This window comes from Chenopodium album, chromosome 24 (genome assembly GCF_948465745.1).
Source record: "Chenopodium album chromosome 24, dcCheAlbu1.1, whole genome shotgun sequence".
NCBI classification, from domain to species: domain Eukaryota; kingdom Viridiplantae; phylum Streptophyta; class Magnoliopsida; order Caryophyllales; family Amaranthaceae; genus Chenopodium; species Chenopodium album.
In genome coordinates this window covers 10,934,602-10,955,534 of record NC_137857.1, presented here as the reverse complement: position 1 = coordinate 10,955,534, position 20,933 = coordinate 10,934,602, and the positions used below count along the sequence as shown (strand labels likewise).

Below are 20,933 nucleotides of genomic sequence, written 5' to 3'. Positions count from 1 at the left end.
ACCACCTAAAAAAGCCAAAAGCCAAAAACCAACCAAAAAGCCATTAAAAAGCCAATTACCAAACATGGCCTTGGAGATTTTGAAGTTGTGACTTCAATATTTGATGTATGTTGTCTTCTACTTGTTTTGATTTTAATCATATTTACGTTTGTATAACAAAGCTTATAAAAGGTCAACTTGTACCGAATGTAATAAAGCACCACCATAATGATCTTCGTTCTAGGAGGAAATTGAATTTAAATATGGAACATTATTCCCTTTGTCTCCAAATAAAAGTTCAATTTCAGTGATTTCACCACTTGCATATGTTAAAACAGGTGGGCATAGGTAACATGTATGTAGTCTCATTTTGGGAGAATAAAGGTGGGCATACGACGTGCCATGTAGTCTCAGCATGTTGTGCTAGCACGTCACTTGTTCAAACGGAGTGTACTTAAAATAGGCTAAGAAATAGTCATGTCACGCCAGACTCATACCAATCTTTCATAACATAGCTCATTGCAGAAATCAAACTATATCAATCCATGATATATATCTAGGTTCAACCCCATGGAATGTACTGTTCTTGAATATATAATGGTAATTAAAAGTCATTCTATGTCTTTTTTTTTATTAATTATGTTTATTTTTAATAATCCCAACTTTAGTGATTATTAAAAAATCTCAACTTCAGCTCATTCGTTTTTAATAATCTCAACTTTGAATTACTATTCAATACTCCCAACTTTAGGGGGTATTCTCTTCTAAATGAATGATAAATGTTTCCTTTAATTACACGTTCCAAAAATAAAATTAAAATTAAAAAAGGGAGAAGAAAAAAACCCAGCCACCACCTCCTCCCCTCCCCATCTACGACAGCCCCACCCTCCTCACCCCCGCCTCAATATCAAAATAACCAAAAATTTAAATGCCAAATAAACATAAGTATGAAGTATGAAATATCAATATAGAAATGTAGAATAACAATAGGTATGTTAAAATAACAGTATTAAAGCGCCTAATGAAAGTAGCTATTTCATTCATTTTCAATAAGTGCTCCATTTCTCTTTAGTAGCAAATCTTTAATCAATAATGAACCCTCCGTTTCTATTTACTTGATTAACATTTCTTAATTGGAAATGTTATATTGCTCGACTCTTACTATTTATGGTAAGTTTTTGGTGGATAAATTCTCTAAATGGGGGCAACTTTTGAGGTTAAGAGGGTAGGCCATGTGCAAGAATGGCCACAAAACTATAATTTCTCTCTACGCCCAAAACTATGGGACAAGTAAATAGAAACGGAGCAAGTTTTATTAATTTGGAAAAGCATGACAAAATCACACGTCAAATCGGTGTAATTAATGTTAATTTTAATTTAATCTTTTGACTTTTAGTAGTTTATCCAACATCCCGTAGCGCTCATTAGCTTTTGCCTAATATTACATATTTCCTTTTGTTATCCCCACTAAACCACAACTACTATGTTATTAATTTTTTATTTATTTTATTTTATTTTATTTTTTTCACACATCTAGTATCTTTTAATAAATTATTAACCCTGTTATATTTATTTTGTAATTTTTAAATACCTCGACTATCCCACTACAACCCTCCAAATTATTTGGAGAGTAACATAAATAAAGAAAAAAACTTGTAACATTTATTGTTTATAGATTTAAGCACACAGAAAAAAAAAATAGTAGTTCTCCACTACTCCTTATTATAAGTGTTTGGCAACGCTTAATTGTTTAGTTCACCAACATTACACCCAATTAGTATTAAGTACTATTCTCATGGTACTCCAACATATTAAATGAAATAACACATCTTTAAAACAAAATAACATAAAAAGCTCTGAGAGTATATAAATCAATATAAACCTAAAATAAGCAAAATTTCAATTTCATTTTTCTCTCCCCACCTTTTCTCTCTCTAATTTCCCAACCCATCATTTTAGCATTATCAAATCTTTCATTCTTCTCAACAAAAACCAAAAAATTTCTTTTGATTATTATTTTAACCAGGACATTTTGTAAAAAACTACCTTATAAAACACTTTTTTTGCGAGAAACTACCTGATAAAAAAAATGTTGTAAGAAACTACCTTATAAAAGGGTATATGTTGTAAGAGACTACCATTAATCGGAAAGTCACTGTTGACTTTCAAATTCCGGCGTTGACCACATCACGTGTCAATCACGTGACTTTTACTTCACCCTTTCCCTCCTTTTTTCTTAATTGGCACGTGACGTGATCAACGCCGGAAAACAAAAGTCAACGATGATTTTTCAACCAAGGGTAGTCTCTTACAATATAATATTTATCCTTTTATAAGGTAGTTTCTTACAACATTTTTTTTATTAGGTAGTTTCTCGCAAAAAAAGTGCTTTATAAGGTAGTTTTTCACAAAATGTCCTTTTAACCACTCAAACAAGCACAAAATTGCTCAATCAAAGCTGAAAATCAATTTCACTAAATAAAAAATGGTTTATATTCATGAAAAATATAAAGAAACGACAATTATGAACAAGAATGAGCAAAACAAAGCAAGTATATTTAATTTGTTTTGTTTTTAGTTTAATTAATTGAAAATGATACTGCTAATTTAAACTAAGTATGTTAATTTGATTTGATTCAATCGAATCTATGTTATTTTTGAATTTGCCAAAATGTTGTGTTATTTTAAGAAAACTTTATGTTATTTTACTAATCAAATACTATGTAGTTCTACTAAAACATTATGTTATTTTACGCAGATCTTGTGTTGTTGTTTGCTAAAATAACCTTATGTTACTTTGCTAACATTGTGTTACTTTACGTAAACCAATAAACCATTGATCTTTACCGCAACAACACTAGGAGGAGTCCAGCTTGAGTTTGAAAGAGCAAAAGTGGAGGGAGCTCGCATACTGACCTTAGCATATAAACGACATAATCAAAGCACAAATTAACAAAACCCATAGCCACTGAAGCTGCACTAACCCAATTATAACTTTGACTTTTCTACATTGATTAGAACATATCATAAACAAAAAAAAAAAAAACTTATGGAAAATTTTAAAACCCAATTATGTAGTAGGATTGATCATTGTTGTACAACCTTCAATTAATAAGGAAACTAGTGAGTAGCCCGGGCGTTGCCCCGGGTTGCTACTGTTGTAGACGTGCAATCATGTTTTTGTTTTTAGAATATTTTATTTTAATTGAATCTTGTGGTTTGCACTTATATTATTTTTTTTTCATATTGATAATATACTTGATAAGTGGCTTAGATGGTGAAATGGTTATTTTTGTTGTAAGAGATTGAGGGTTCGATCCCCCTTATCCTTATGTTTTTATATTCAATAATGTTGGTTGCTTGGGTGATGTGGCATCATGAGACATAGGGATGATGACGTGGAGCAACAAAAATGGACTGCGTGGCACATCGACGTTCGCCTTTTAATAGATAGTATAGATTACATCAAATGACCACTAAACTGCCTAGATCCAGAACAACAACAAAGCCACTTCACACAACCACAGTAATCCCGTGAGGCACTTGACCTTGGAATTGATGAAATTCGGCTATGCTTTTGGAAGGAGGCCACCAAACAATCCCGTCTTGTCATTCCGAGTGAACCATTCAAACTTATAAGTCTATGACTTGGCTCTGCTCTAACAAAGCTTCATGAATTGAGTTTCTGTGCTCTGTTCCACTCCCCCTACTCTGTTGGGCCCGGGTCACCCAACTTGACGGGTCACTCGCACACTCCTATCTACATTAGTATGATATTATCCGCTTTGGGTCTAGCCCGCACAGATTTGTTTTTGAACACTTTCCCAAAACACCTCATACTATTTGGAATGTGCAATCACTTATAAAGAAGTCATCCTTTCCTTATTTTTTCCATGTGGGACTTGGGATGAACTACCCCAACATACTCTTCCCTTTCTTGTGGATGCAGTCGTGCAAGAGGAACATGTAATCACATAATCTACACACAAGGAGGAGAGGGGTCTATGTTTGTGAATTCATTATGATAATCATAAAGATGCCCCATATCAGGCAACATTCTCTCTTTTTGCTTGAACCAAGTATAATATAAAGTATCTATTTCTCCAAATTCTTTTAAGGTTTTTAACAGATCTTCTGCCGTCTTAATCAAAATTGATATAGTATTTATTTTACATTTTTACCTTTAATGGCTATAAGAGCTCAACCAAACACTTACAATGATTCATGCAAGCAATTATACTCAATTACGCAAGACAATTATGGCAATTATATAATCAAACCAATTATGAAAGTTTTCTCAAATGAGTAATGACACTAATTCAACAAAACCAAGCAATTAGGCCCTGTTCTCTTCACCTTAAAAAAATAATATTAAGTGAAAATAATTTCAGTTCATTAAAAATAAGTTCAGTTCAGTAAAAATAATTTCAGTTCAGTAAAAATAATTTCAGTTCAGTAAAATTCAGTTTTCTTAAAGAAGAATTATAATAGAAAATCAGTAAAAATAATTTAAGTTCAGTAAAAATAATTTCAGTTCAGTAAAATTAAGTTCAGTTCAGTAAAAATAATTTCAATTCAGCAAAAATAATTTCAGATCAGCAAAATAAAGGTGAATCAAACAGGGCCTTACACTAACTAAACACAACCAAGCACTTATAAGAACTCAACCACACACTTATAAGAGCTTAGCTCTGTTTCAAGACATATATCAAGCTTAAAATAAAAACAATTATCAACAATATATATATATATATATATATATATATATATATATATATATATATATATATATATATATATATATATATATATATATATATATATATATATATATATATATATATATATATATATATATATATATATATATATATATATATATATATATATATATATATATATATATATGTGTAAAGGGGAGTTTTTCCCTGAGTTTTTAGAGAGCCACGTAGGATTTAATTTTCTCAGCGCGCCATGTAGGATTATAAATTTAAGTTGTACCCAATTAAATAATTCAATTGCCACGTAAGCAAGATTGACGAATGAGATTTTTAAGTTTAAATTAATTAAATATTAAATAGTATCTTTTAATATTAGAAATTTTATCTAAATATATAACAAATTTTAGCACAAAAAAAAAAATCAAACAAACCGTGCATCGCACGGGCTTCATCTAGTATAATATATGTAGATAAAAAAAGAGGTTTTTTTACCGTCAGTAACAAGTTATGACTTAGGCCCTGTTCTCTTCACCTTAAAAAAATAATATTAAGTAAAAATAATTTCAGTTCAGTAAAAATAAGTTCAGTTCAGTAAAATTAATTTCAGTTCAGTAAAATTTAGTTTTCTTAAAGAAGAATTATAATATAAAATCAGTAAAAATAATTTCAGTTTAGCAAAAATAATTTCAATTCAGTAAAATTAATTTAAGTTCAATAAATATAATTTAACTTCAGCAAAAATAATTTCAGTTCAGTAAAAATAATTTCAGTTCAGCAAAGTTAAGATGAAGAGAACAGAGCCTTACTGAGTTACTGCAAGAATTTTTTCAACGAAATGACAATTTTGCACCCAGGTATTGGACACAGATATCCATACCGGGTAGCGGGCCATCACGCTCCCTTTGTAAACAATTCACGTTTAGAGCCCCCCTCACTCTCCCTCCTCCATTGAAGCACCTCTCTCTTCCATTGAAGCAGCTTCTGAGGTATAAATTTTAACTTTCCTCTCTTTTATAAATATTGAATATCAATTTCACAATTTATATTAATCATTAATTTAAATTTTCAGTGAAGGGCCTGTCACAAGCAATGGCAGAAAAAACCCAAGTTCAAAAGAGCACACCAGTGCTTCCATGGATGAGAAACCCAGTTGACATTGTTGATTTTAAGGAAACCCCTTTGTCTATGCTCCCTTTTCTCGACCCTAGGTACCCCACGAATTTCCTCCTTTTTTTTTTTAAATTTTTAATTTAAATTTGATTTACTATTGCAATTGCTATGAAATTGATTAGTTTCTACTCTTATGTGTGTTTATGTTTTTTTAATTTTTTTTTAGTTGTAACTAGTTTATAGCCTATTAACATTTTGTGATGTGGTTAAGTCAATATCATTTTCTTGTTTATATTAATTTTGAAAATTTGGAAATTTTGAAGGAGAAAATGTAAATGTGCTTAAGAAATACATAATTGAATGACTGAAGGAAAGAAAATATTCTGAATAGGGTGATATTATTACTTCCCGTTCAAAAAAAAAAAAAAAAAAAAAAAAAAATTGAATAGGGTTGTAAGTTTTGAATTTTATGATAAAAGGGAAAGTAGGGAGGTGAAGCATCAACTTCTGCTATTATGGATTAGTGTAAATATAGATATCGTCCATATCGATTTGTAATGCTGTGTCCAATTTGTTTTAGCGGATTGATTGATGGTGTAGTGTATGAATTCTTTTTCAGATTGGTTAAGGCTTTAAAGAATGTCCATATATCTTCACTATTTCCTGTACAAGTTGCTGTTTGGCAAGAGACTATAGGTCCTGGTGCTTTTGAGCGTGACCTATGTGTAAACTCACCCACTGGAAGTGGGAAAACTTTGTCTTATGCTCTGCCAATAGTGCAGAAGCTAGCTACCCACTCTGTGAAATGTTTGCGTGCGTTGGTGGTGTTGCCCACTCGTGATTTAGCTGTGCAGGTTTGTTGTTTTAGGACTCTTAGTTTCTCGATTTATCTCTTTATGATTTTATTCATCTAATTCTGGCTTTGACATATGATTCTGTTAGTCATGAGTCTTTCCTCTGCTATCATTTGTTTCCTAGTAGTTGTGTGCAAATGTGCATGTAATACATATATTGGACTAATTGGAGGTTGGAACTGACTAGCTTCTTTGATTTATTTATGACACTAGAATGTCGATTCCCTGAAGATCTTTACATGTGTTCTGATGAAAGCTAATAACTTTTGGTTTTTGAGTTATTCTTGTGATCAGTGCAGCGGGGTTTTTTTTTTTTCCTCAAAGGGGATTAGAAATTCATTTACTCTAAAATTGTTAACCAGATTAAATTGAATAATTTATAATTTAATCTGTTACATTATACTTTATAATTCCAATCTTTGTTTTCTTATAGAGTTGATGTTAGAGAAAAAATCATTAAGCATCTAATTGTTGAATTTAGAATAGTGGTGTAATTCATCCAAATTTAGCTTGAGCATTTGCTGTCTTCTAAGAGAAAAATTATATTGCTCCATGTCAGTATGAAACTCAGAAAGCTCAACATTGATTAGGAAAAATTCACCTAGATACAGTTTTGTGGCTTGACTAAGCCTGCCTCATGTCATCAGCTTAAGTCATAGGATAAAATACAGAATTTCTTTATGTTCCATCAATGAAGCTGTAAATCAATCTTGCTTCATCTTCAAATGTTCAATAATAACTTTCAATTAAAATTTATTATAGATATTAATTACTACCAAAAATAATGAAAACACACTTGCAAAAGAAAGGAAAGTGATTAATTTTTCAATGTTTGTATTCTAGATTAGAGATCTAAAAATGAAAGATTAAAACTGTTTTATAAATTAAAGAACTTGCTTCCTATTAAATTGAAGTTTGTAGAAAGTTAAACCACTTAAAATAGATAATCAGAGCGCATAATTAAGTTGCATTATGAAGGTTGCTATCTTGCTGGTGTGAATCTTAATTTAAAAACGGGGGGATGTGGTAAGTAATCATAAAGGCATGCATTCATTTACTTTTGTTTCTAAAATTTCAGGTAAAAAAAGTCTTTGATGATATTGCTCCAGCAGTTGGCTTGTCTGTTGGTTTGGCTGTCGGGCAGTCCTCACTTGCTGATGAAATTTCAGCACTAGTTAAAGCACCAAGACTTGAGGCTGGCTTCTGTTATGACCCTGAAGATCATGGAAACAAATTACGAAGTGCTGTAGATATACTGGTAGCAACTCCTGGAAGACTCATGGACCATATCAATACTACTAAAGGCTTCACACTTGAGCATCTACGTTATCTTGTAGGTAGCATATCTTTCTCCTTAATTATCTGCACACTGTAACTTGTTGGCCCTATTAGCAGTACCAAAAATTTGCTGGATACTATTATAGTACAAATAGTTTGAGACATTTTGGTTGTTCCTTTTTGTGTTTAGTTTCCTTGTTCTCTGAAGAGCTTAATACATTTAATCATCTGTAGTGGAAAAGCCATTTTTCATACTGGGTGATGGAAATAAATTATAAATTTTTCTTTATCAGTTCCCATTTGCACATTTGCACCCCCCTCTTATCCTTGCATAAATGATAGGTGTTTTGTGAAAGATATATTAATGTCTTAGCGGCATGTCTTTAAATTCCCAGCTTGTTTTTGTCACGAGTAGGATTACTAAACTGGATATATCTTATTATTCATCAATAAAAATGAGATCCTGTTGGCATGTTGCTTAGTCAATCAACTTGGGATAAGCCTTTTTTATGATTAAGGAACTTATATCTCCAAAAAAACTGCTTAAATTTAGGAGTAAATTGCCAGTTACATCAGAATTTTCTGAAGTTTGTAATCTCAAGGCCCTTTTATTCTCACCTTGGTTTTAGTGCAAAAAGAAACAAACGAATTTTAGATCTAGAACCCTGTTTAATATATGCTGTTTAATTTTATATAGAAATTTGATGTTGCTTGGTTAATGATGCAGGTAGTTGATGAAACTGACCGATTATTAGGGGAGGCCTATCAGTCATGGTTACCTGCTGTGCTCAAGTTGTCCAGTCCAAGTGATGAAGTGTTTGCACCTTGTGTTGAAGCCTTTTCCGCTTCAATATGTGGTTCTTTCAAAACCATTCGGAGATTGTGAGTATGATCGTGGTTCATTCCATCCCTAACTGTGTATTAAATGTGCTGGGTTAGCTCTTGCTTAACTTTCTTTTTTGTATGTTCTTGATTTATCTTCCCTTGATGGATTGGGACCGAGCTAGTCATAATTGTGTTGAAGACCTGTTCTTGTTTGATTGGATATAACATCTAGGTGATGACAATCACAATTAAGTCAATATCCTTGCATTTAATATTCTGCTATCTTTACTTGAATAAGCATTGTTTTCATTTGTGAATGATTGTACTTTGAGTTTTCATCCTGTAAGTTTTTTTTTTTTTGAAACACTTCATCCTGTAAGAATTCATTATGCATAATTAATGCCCTTTTGTGCTTCAGGCTTGACCTTGAGTTTATCTTTATTCTATTGCAGTGGAGTTGAGAGGGGTTTTAAGGATAAAGCTAATCCCAGGCTTGTGAAGATGCTTTTTTCTGCTACACTTACCCGAAATCCTAGCAAACTTGGTCTGCTGGATCTTCATCACCCTTTATTCTTAACAACTGGTCAATCACGTTATGCGTTTCCTGAAAAGCTTGAGTTTTTCAAAGTGGTATGGCAGATTGTTTGTACTTGTGATATTGTTGCAGTGTCAATATGTAGTTTTCTTGAAGTGATTATATTATATGGTTATGTGCTTGTGCAATGTTCATCTTGTTGTCTAATTATTTCTAGACTCCAATTTACAGGTCATTTTAACTTAACCGATTTTGTTCTTCGTTTTTACCTATGCAGAAGTAGTATTTGGGCTCTGCAAATTAAGTGTAAAATTTAAGGGATGACATATGGTAGTCCATGTATATTTAGGATTTCATTCACTGGACATCTATTTGCACTGGCTTTGGTTTTCATATTCTTCGAAGATAGAAGATTCTGAAAACCTTGACACAATGATCTTTAATTCGTAGTAGCTGTAACAAGGTGCTGAAGCTCTTGGGTAAGATGGGTGATGGAAGGCTTGTGCAATTGGTACATTCTTTCCATCAATGCTGAAATTAATCTAGCAACTAGCATACCTTAACGGAATACCCAGTAGCTACATTTTTTTTTTTAATAGAAACAGTAGTATTATTCTGACTTTCTAAGATTACCCGCTGAACAATGTGCACACCAAAACATAAGAATGTTAAAGTATAGGTTTTCTAAGTGCATAGCAATTATAAAGTATAGGTTTTCTGAGTATTCTTTAGGATTGGATTATTGGAGAATAGGGTGTATGCCATTTATTATATGGTCATAGCAATATTTGTGGAATTTAAAGATGCCAATGAAGTGGAGGAATAGTACTTTAATCCTTTTATGTAAGAACAAAGGTGATATCCTTGTGCCAACTATCAAGGGATCAAACTTATGACTGATATAACTTTGGGAGCGAGTGATTGAACAAAGGTTAAGGAGAAGTGTAAAGATCTAGAAGAACCAAATTGGGATTATGCTTGGTAGATTGGCTATGGAGGAAATTTATTTTATGAGGTAGCTAATGGAGAACTATCGAGGTAAGAAAAATTTACATATGGTTTTCATTGATTAGGATAAGGCATATGACAAGGTACCGTGGGAGATGCTTTGGTGGACTTTAAGCGCAGAAATATATTGACATCATGCATTTGTATGTATTTGAGCTTCATTTTATGATCATACATTTCTAGAGAAACAACAATCTATTTAAACCATCCCATTAGCTCTCAATAGTGTTGGCAATAAGCTTAGTTTACAGGTCTATCCAAAGGAGCCAAAGACGGAAAGACTCAAATCATATTTTGCTTCAGATATGTAGTCATACGGAAACAACCTTCTTGTTGGTACCAATGGTATACGCTAAATTAACCTCATTGTCAATTTGCATGTTTCATAACTTGCATCCCTCACCTAGAGCAGGAGCCTTGTAGAAGCACTGGTATAATGATGACTTTGATAGGTTAAATTCTCCTCTAAATCATAACTTTGTTCATTTTGATTCCTACTCCCTTTTGTCCCCTTTTATTGCCTCGTTTTCCTTCTTGGGATAGCCCCATATTACAATGACCATGAGGGATTCCATTTTACTCACATTCATCCCATTTGTCTCAACTTTTTGTCTTGTATTAACTCCATCCGACCAAAAATTTATAAACTAACTAATTCCCAATGGGGCAAGCAAAGAGGGGTGGGGGGAAAATTTTACTTTTGAACTAATCAAAGTATGCTGATAAATTAGGATTGAGGCAATAAAATGGAAGGATGCGTTTTAGCTAGGGAAACCCAGCTTTCTCATTTTTGTTCAAGTCTCCAATTCTCTATGTTCTCCCTTTACCAGCTTATTGTAATGAAAGATAACCCCATGAGATTTTGCTTACTTCATCAAATCGAAGGCAAACAAAGAGGATCTCCTGCCCCTGCTTCATTTAGGGTTTGCAGCATTGTCATTTGGGTTGTAGCTTCTAGTACGCCTACGTTATTATTGCTTCACTTGATTTGCGGTGCATGCTACCTTCGGCCTCCATGTCAATGTGGTTATGACTTTGAGCATAGGAATTTTCCAGTGTTGTGTACAGGGTCTGTGACTGTAAGACATGGTCTTATCCATGTTGTTAGACTTTTTGTTGCTGAGTCGATATCACTGGTGCTATTTTACGAGAATAAGGATTAAGATTAACTATACATTTAAATGAGCCATCTGATTTATTCATTATACTCCAAAGATTACGAATAAGCAAGTGTTTGATTTTCATTTGAAGTAATTTGAGGTGAACATATGGTCTCAGATATCCCACGACACTTTTTGTCAAAGAATCTTCTGCTATATTATGGTGCAATAAGGCATTGCTTGAATATGTTCATGGTGTCAATAAAAGAAAAATCCTAAGGAAAAAAAGTAATAAAAAATAAAAAATAAAAAAATGAAAAATAAAAAAAACCGCCAAATGGATGCTGTAATACAAGATATGATACGATGGTGATAGAATTCTTCAATTGTCATTGTGATAGATTGGTAAGTCATGGATTTATAATGTAAATCTGGATTTGATTTTGCTGAGATTCTCTGTTGTACGTTATCTGTGCAGATTTGTGAATCAAATGATAAAGCCCTGTATCTAGTGGCCCTTCTTCAAAAGTTAAAAGGCGAGAAATGCATTGTGTTTACCTCATCTAAAAAGATGACCCATAGGCTATGCAGCTTGCTGAAATGTTTTGGAAATCTTGAAATGAAGATCAAGGGATACTCAAGTTGTCAACATCAGGCTGTGAGAAGGTGTGCTCTTTGCCCCTCCTTTCGATGCATCTGAAAAAATACATTTATATAATGCATTACTAATGCTTTTTTAGAATGTGTAAGAAGAAATAGTGATTCGAAGTTATCAATTCTTTAAAGCAACTAATTCTGCATTAGATTAATCTCTATTGTTAGTCTAAACGGGCACAAACCTTTTAGTGAGTTGTGACAGAGGATGTGGTGGAATAAGGGCCTGTTCTCATTGACTGAACTGAACTGAACTGAACTGAATATTTTATAAGAGAAGGAAATTAGGAGCTGAACTGAACTGAACTAAACTGAATTTCAACGTAAGAGAACAGGCCCTAAGTGAATTGTTGCCTAAGCTTTTGGCGTTCTTGGGAATTATTCAGTACCCATAAAACTGAGAAGAGTTGATGGCTGTATCCTGTATCTTTTAGCGAGAGAATTTATTTGCTGGTGAAGACCTATTAATGGATAAGCAGTAAAATTCTTATGAAAAAATAAAACCACGATAATTGAAGTAAAATTTAATGCATATCTATTTTGCATATATTTGACATGTTCAGAAGTTTGTTATATGGAGTTATTTTTAATTTTTTTACTAAAGCAAGTTGTATTGATATAATACTCAAAATATGTTTCTCTTCCTCTCATCCCTCCTCTCCCCAGTCATACACCTTGAAAGTCAAGCATACCCATGAAGATAATTTGATTGCCATGCATTTATCTTTGGTGTACTATAGAGTTCTACAATTGAACTCTGAAGATGGGGGAATGATTCGATTAGATGTACCACAACTATGGCTTGTAATAACATTCTAGTACTGTAAATTTAAGTTCTTTCCCCGCCTTTCTCTTTAGCAAATAAGGTTTCACATTTAATTCTGGTAAATCTACTTCTGGATTTAGATTGAGAAATGGTTTTACATGGATTAACTTCTAAGATCACATCTGCTATGTTTTTGGTGTATTGCTTTCTGCTTTTTACTGATGTTATTAAATTGATCGCTTGTCTCGATAATGTGTATGGAAAAATCCATTAATTGAAGTTTAAATTTCTCATGTTTTGCAGCAAAACACTAGATGCATTTCGGAAAGGAGAAGTGGAGGTGCTCATTTCTTCTGATAACCTGTCCCGAGGAACAGATGTTGAAGCAGTAGCAAATGTCATTATCTATGATGTTCCACGTCACATCAAAGCATATCTTCATCGTGCTGGAAGGACTGCTAGAGCATTTCAAATAGGGCGCTGCTTTACATTGCTTCTAAAAGATGAAGTAAGCTGCTAAGCGCTTCTTTGACATATACTTATGTTTTAATAGTTGAAATTATCTGTTGACAAGTGTGAAAGGGAAGTGTTTCATCTGAAAATATAATCAAGGAAGTATGTATGCCTAGTTAAGTGATGAAAACTTTGTTTCTTAAACCATGATGCCCTCGAAGAATGGAAAAGGAAATGCCATACAGGAAAGAGAGTGGGAAAAAAAAAAAAAATTCTTTTTCTTGATCGGGAAAGAGATAATTGTTTTCTTATTTTTTTTCTTTTCCTGTGCATTTTTCAGAGTATGGAAGTTTGTTTTGGGATGGAGGGATTGTGGCATGATCACTAGATTTACATTTCTTGTAAATGATATTTTTTTGTATAGCTGTTATTGTTTTTTCTGAAAAATGAGTATCTGTTTACCTAAGTTGCATATCAAAACATGAGATATGATATTTGGAAGTAACAATCTTATAAACGTCTCTCTTTATGTGTGTGAAAGGGGGGAGGGGGTGATAAGGATTTCCACATAAACTCATTAAGTTTTTATCTCTCTAATTCAGATGAAGAAGTTCAAGGCACTGCAACAGAAAGCAGAGATCAGCTCTACAGTTTTCCCTCTTTCTTCGGAGTCAATTCAGTCCCTTCAGCCTGCTTACACATCTGGTAATTTTTTTTCCTACATGCAGGTGTGTACATTATTAATGAAATGTAATGTTTCTGATATTTTGCTTTGTTTCTCCGTGCCTTATAATTCTTTTTAAAATGATGCAGTACTTGGATAGTTGGATTGAATGAATTTTCTTCAAATTTTAAAATCTTGAACTTTAATATATATCCACATTACATCAGTGTTTTTTACTTATATTGTTCCCGTGATAGAATGTACCACTGCTCCTTCAATCTATGTACCTTTTTAACCTTCTGTATTAGGATGTGTGTGATGGTTCATGTCCACTATTTGTATTCTGATCTGACATGATTAAACCGTTAATCTTCTCTTTAATTATTACAGCTTTTGATAAGCTAAAAGAGAATGTAGAATCAGAAGCATTTCGTAAACGCAAGGTTAACTTCAAGTCTACAAAGCCACGCAGAGCAAAGACAGCAAAAGTGTCCAAGGAGTAGGCATATAAATATTATCTATTCTCCAACAAGAGCATTACCCCTGTGGTGACAGGTAAAATTGACAGCGCCTGGAGTTTATACTTGCTGAAAATGTGCCTGACTGATCGTGACCGACTTTTGAGATAGGAGTAGCGAATGATAGTGATGTGGGTGAAGCCCAAAGAGGAATTAGCGAATAGTTAAATACTTGTGGTAATACGGGATATGTGTACTCCAAGAGCTGGGTTTCAAATTTTTGAATTGGTTTTAGGATAGCAGTTAAAATTGATGTACCTCGAATCGGATTCAAAAGATACTAGATCTTCTCAATTTTTTCTAGCCGTCATAGAGAAATTGTATTTGTCATACATCAATTATCTGCCAGAACTAACACCAAAATGTCATCTCCTAACTAGTTATGCTCATTATTAGGGATGGCAATTTAATCCGAGTTCGATTCGAATCCGATCCGATCCGAAGGAAAAAATCCGATTCGAATCCGTTTAAAATTAGTCCGAATCCGAATTCGATAAAATAGATCCGAATCCGAATAGGAGGTGGATTGGACTTGGACCCTACGCAAAGTCCGACGGAGTCCGATCCGAGTCCGAATCCGAGAGCATAAGCATATGCTCTATAACTTGGGACAATTATTTGCTTGTTTTGTAGCAAAATTTTGTTATGTAACTTAGTTTATAATTTAAATATGTTATGTTTATCCTTTAATTGGTATGACAATACAAGCAATTATAGGTATATGACATTACAAAAAATAAATTAAAAAAAAAATATTCGGACCATTTCGGAGGTCCGAATAAACGCACCGAATTCGGATCCGGAAATTACGAGTAGGATCGGATTCGGACTCGGATTTTTCGGATTCGGACTCGGATTCGGATCCGAGTCCAGGGTCCGTTTACTAAACGGATCAGATTTGGATTTAGCTACATCCGACCCGAATCCGATCCGTTGCCATTCCTACTCATTATGTTAAATTTATTTTTTTTGAGGACTGGTTGTGACCAATAATGCTAAAAATAACTGTATAGTTAGTGGATGATTAATATTAATACGTAGGATGATTTACTTAAGATTATTATAATGAAAAAATAATGGTGGTAAATATGATAATTTATATTTCTCTAAAATTTTTTAAATATGAATGATCTTGATGCATTAAGATACCTCCTAATTCATGCATTGAGGTAGACATAACACTACAAAACATATTCTTCTCACAAAACAAGTATACCTTGGATCTCATTAATGAATATGGTTGCATACTAGTCCAAATGTACTAGAAAAATCCAAATGCATTATTTAGTTGCGAGTTCCTTTACTAAAGTTAAATACTCCCTTTTTCTCAATAAGATTGTCTTAAACATCCACTCATCTAGTTCACATTTTTAAGAAACAATTGCAACTTGTGAAAGTTGTGAATATGGGTGTGCACAATTATTGATAAGGAGAGCCTAGCGAGAGCAAATGGGTTGCAAGTGGGAAAATTAACCATTTGACATACAATTCACTTCAAGTTGCAACACCTTGATTTTCACGTTTGTCAATGCATAATATTTATACTCCATATATTAGATATTGGCATATTGCGAAAGTATTAATTAAGACGACTCTAACAAGATTTCACATAACTGTTTTTTATTTTATTTTTTTTTATTTTTTTTTGTCAAAACATAACTAAATTTTGCTTAACATATCAATCAATAATGATGGTCAATTATAAGAATACGAATAGTGTACATTTTCACGAGTTGCAACGAAAAGTGAACGGAGGAAATATATAATAGAGTTTTTCTTTTTTCCTCACCAAAATTATTCTCTTATTCCATAATATTCTCTATTGATGGAATGGAATTCTTCAAAAACTCACATTGTAACTCATGCAGCTTTATGCACATTAAATTCAGGATATACTCCGATCCATATCTTTTTTGTCAAAAATAGTCTGTAATGATCTCATTAAGATGCCGTATTAAGTAGGTAAGAATTAAACTTACTACCTATATCTCACTTTGAAGAGCCAAATTTGAAGTTAGAATGGTCTAAATTGATTCACTAGTTCCTATCAATATTGCCGCCGTTTTCAAATTAAATGCAAGGGAGGGAAGGCTACAGTACTAACCTTTTTCTATAGGTTTATGGTTATCCTTTTATGTATTGAATATTTGAGCTAAATAGTTTAGTAACTTTAGTTGTCATTGATTTTATTTTATCTTATAGCCTTATAGGGTATATTTCAAACTTTTGATTTAATGCATTAACATGAAAAAAGATATACCCTTAGCAATTAAGCATACCCTTAGCTACAAGTTCAAAATATACATATGGGGCTACGCTGTATAACAAGGTCATCACTTTATTAGGGGGAAAAAAAATAATTATGCCTTGCAACGATTAGATATTTTTCTTCTCTACTTTATGTCAAATCGTTGCAAATAAAATGAAACGAAAGTAGTTTTTAAGTTAGTGTGTGTACTTTATTGATAACTATCTAGCCATGTCCTTTTTATATAATATCAAGATTACTTATAATTCGTACGTAATTTTGTTGTATCAATGTCCTTTAGATTTGAATTAGTGTTTTATCGTGACTATACTAGATATCTTTCAACCTAGCGCTCTCAATGGTACTACTATATACAATTATACACACCACAGAAAACACATACACTATTTGATGACTTTACTCAAGATTTGTTGGTTATGACATTTATATTTTTATCATATAAAAATGACGAAGAGCAATGTAACTATGATAAAAGTTGTATGTCATTAATAGAGATTTGACTGTATTATATTGATTGACTTGTGTAGGGCTAATGAGTCCAGCGATATACGGACATGCACAACTAAGTACATACGGTCCTTAATGGCTTACAAAAAATGGTCCCTAAACTATATTAAATGATGTAGCGAACCGAATCCGATTCGACCAACTTGGCGGATCTATTTGGCTTAAGTGTCGTCAAGTTGCAATGTGTAGAAATTTTGAATGGATGGAAGATTAGTCTAAATTAAATAACTCTGATATGTTAAAAGCCATATAGTGGTAAGTTCGTTTTAGTTTTTATTTCGTATTTTGTAAACTCTGATTCTACTATTTTAATTTGCTATTGTCAAATTAAATAACTGATAAAGAAAATAAAATTTAACGCCTAATATAATGTTAGATCTTGAATTTGATGAGGAACCAATGTATCAACTTTACATCATGATTTGTGGCACTAAATTTATTATTTGTTCAACACAAGAAAGGTTATGCGTGCTTAGTTTTGTAATGATTTGGAAGGGTGCTGGTATTGCAAGGGGTGATTATTTTAATATATAAATAAGAGAAAGTAAAGATTTGTAAAACACAGTATTTTTAATTTACTGATATGAATGTAGGTTTACAACTATGTCACTCTCATGCATGATTCATTTGTTCATTTGTCCTAAATTAAGTTGGTATAGATTAGGGAGATGATAGATAGGGTCTTTATCCGTGACTTCTTCCATTTGAATTATCTCTTGAAACCCTATTTGATGTATTATCATATATTTTTGTGATTTCATCTCATATAAATTTTGGTGTAACTAGAAGTATTATTTTTTTAAAAAAAAATTCTTTGCTTCCCAAATTAATTTTGATAAACATAAAATAACAACAAAGAGAATTAAAACAAAGTGTAAACTCACTAATATTGCATGAAAAAAAAAAAAAAATAGATACACCATATATATCATAAGCTATCCATGAGCCTAGCCAATAATAAAAACCTTGCCTAAAAGCTCAATCTAAATAAACTTACTTACATACATATAGGTACATCTATGGAAAAACATAGAACTTAAAATCAAAAAGACTTGTAAATCAAACAATAGGCACATAAAAAATCGTACCCACATTGCTGAATTACATTAATTTGAACAAAAATAGGTACTTGACCACCTTAATCAACTTAAGTTCTTGGAGAAAAATACTTGGACATAATTGATGACGAAGCATTACTATTATTATCATAGTTTTTCAAATTTGAGGAGGTAAAAGATTGGGAATAATTGAGCTCCTTCTCTTGATCTTCATAAATCGTATCTAAGGTGACATTGCTTGAAGCACGTCGAAATTTCATGATATTCACAAATTGTGGTGGTGCAACATCTATTGCTATCCTTGCTATTCTAGCCGATGCCATTTTCCTTACAATTTTTTGTGAGTAGGAGAAAACTAAAGAAAGGTAAAATATAATGCGGTAAGATGTAAAGGAATTGAAGATTTGAAACTAAAGTTTTTTTTTTTCTTCTTCAATTTGGTTTGAATAATGATGTAGAATGTAAAGTTGTGGTTTTATAGGCAAAATTTAGTTGAAATGTCGTTATAGAATTGCCGCCTTAAGCTTTACGTATTAAATGCAAAATAAGAGGATGATTCTTAGAAATTTAAAATGATGGAAAGTATGAGGGGTAAAACATGTAACGTGGCAAATGTATTAAATCCAAAATATCAAACTTGTTTTTTTTTGTGTTTTGTTTGTTTCGAAAGTTTCATGTTTCGCCTTTTTCGACGTGTTAGGGTAGGATTGTTATACTATGGAGTGGACGTTAGAATGCCAGCATATAATTAAGTAAGGGGATATTTTGACTCTTGGGAAAATAAGGAGTTTATTGGGATTTTTGTTAAAAAAAAGAAACTAAACAGTAAACTGTTGTAAAATATAAGAGTAATATTAGGGCCTATATTCATTGTGTATATTATATAGCTAACGGGCCTATCTCATGAGCCCGAATCTCGTGTTAGGATTGTATATATATGTTTCCTATACTCTAATGAAACTACGTAAAATTATTTCGTGACATGATATCAGAGCCAATCAAATTCTAATTCCCTAAATTTCTAAATTGTACACTCTAAATCCCTAAACTCAACTTCAAGAATTTTTAATTCGAATTTCTGTTTCGAATTTCCCTAATTTCTGGTTTGAATTTCTTTATTTTTTTGTGGTTGCCTCGTGTTGGTGTTCTTTGGATCCTATTTCTGTTCTACTGCTTCGAATTTCCGGTTCGAATTTCTAACACTTTCTTGATCGATAATGGTGAATGCAAACACTAGTATGTCTTCTTCTATTCCTTCCAAACACAAGTCCAATCTCTATTGCACTCATTGTAATCATACGGGTCACAATTATGAGGGTTTTTTTTCTTGTCGACGGGTTACCCGATTGGTGGCTGGACAAATATGGTCATAATGGGCGTTCTTCTTCTGCAGCTGCTGTTACTGTTCCGGCTGAACCACTCTGTACTGCTGCTAAACCATTCTGTACTGTTGTCGCTTCTTCTCCCGTTGTTAACTGTCGCAGCCTTCGCTAGGCCGCGGGGATAGCCTGCGGTCTTGTCCAGCGGGTGCTGCTACAACCCAGTAGTTTCTTCCAAGCCGCGGGAATATCCCGCGACCCTTGCGGCCGCTGCTACCACTACGGCTACTTCCCTCGCAGCTGTGCCTACTCAAACCGTGCCTACTACTGCTAATTCGACCCCTGCTGCTGTTGTCCTTGCTCACACTATGGCATCATCTTTCTCTTCTATTACCACCCATTGCTTGTGTAGGGAATATTTCAAGCGTTATCCCAAACTTGAACCCCACTGTGATCATACACTTAAGTATGGTGGCGTCCAAAGGGAAAGAACACAAGAGTAAAAAAGTTGCCAACAAGTTTTAGGAATTTGTAAACCGTTCATAGGGTGAAGGTTACACCCCTTTCACGATCCATGAGATCGCTAACTCCATAGGTCTAGAACCACGACTGGATATTCGGGGATGAGGGTACGAGTCCAATCTAAAAGAGAAAGAACCCGCTCTTTAAAATAGGCCTCTATTTTATTCTGCTCGTATTCATGTGCGCTTTCTAACTAACATTATGCAATCATTATATTAACCCTAAACGTGTTTAATCTATGTTGTTTGATTATTAATGCACAAATAAAACTATTATTGGCGAGCACTTGGATTAAAATCATATTAGCCTAAACCGAATTATTAATTATTTTATTAGGCGTGATTTCAGGTACAAATTCCTTTTAAACCTACATAAAAGGCGTGATCAAGCAATTACAATAATATACATCAAGCAACATGATAATAAGACATATATAACAATCATAACAATCACAATCTCAATAAAGCTTAATCATAATAGCAAGATTCTAGGCATGATACTGACATGATTAATAACAAATCCTTGCATGCATGACACTAAACATTAAAGATTAAAGCTTTAAACCTAACATGATACTAACATGCTATTAACATGTTATTAGAAATAATAAGAGGCATCCTAAACGTGATACTAGAAAGCAATAATAGCATCCTAACATGATACTAGGAATTAATCAAATCTAAGCATGCTTTCTACATCGAAATAATAGGAAGTAAGTTAATTACTTACTTTGAAGCCTCGTACCTCTTTCTAATAATAAAATACACGTATTAGTAAATTTCAATAGAAAAAT

The 20,933-nt window shown here is 32.8% G+C and overlaps 1 protein-coding gene across 2 annotated transcripts; it reads left to right on the top strand.

Moving 5' to 3' along the window:
- Nucleotides 1–5,585: 5,585 nt before the first annotated feature.
- On the top strand, nucleotides 5,586–14,803 carry LOC145611657 (DEAD-box ATP-dependent RNA helicase 1-like). 2 transcript variants are annotated; one of them, XM_081667007.1, is made up of 10 exons: nucleotides 5,586–5,686; nucleotides 5,770–5,908; nucleotides 6,430–6,664; nucleotides 7,743–8,001; nucleotides 8,674–8,824; nucleotides 9,220–9,397; nucleotides 11,889–12,076; nucleotides 13,134–13,338; nucleotides 13,886–13,988; nucleotides 14,338–14,803. In XM_081667007.1, exons 2-10 carry the CDS (start codon nucleotides 5,790–5,792, stop codon nucleotides 14,448–14,450), a joined length of 1,551 nt encoding a protein of 516 aa, XP_081523133.1. In that variant the 5' UTR covers nucleotides 5,586–5,686; nucleotides 5,770–5,789; the 3' UTR covers nucleotides 14,451–14,803. The 2 variants fall into 2 exon arrangements, with proteins under 2 accessions (XP_081523133.1, XP_081523134.1); XM_081667008.1 differs by having other exon boundaries at nucleotides 13,886–14,011.
- The last annotated feature ends 6,130 nt before the right edge of the window (nucleotides 14,804–20,933 follow it).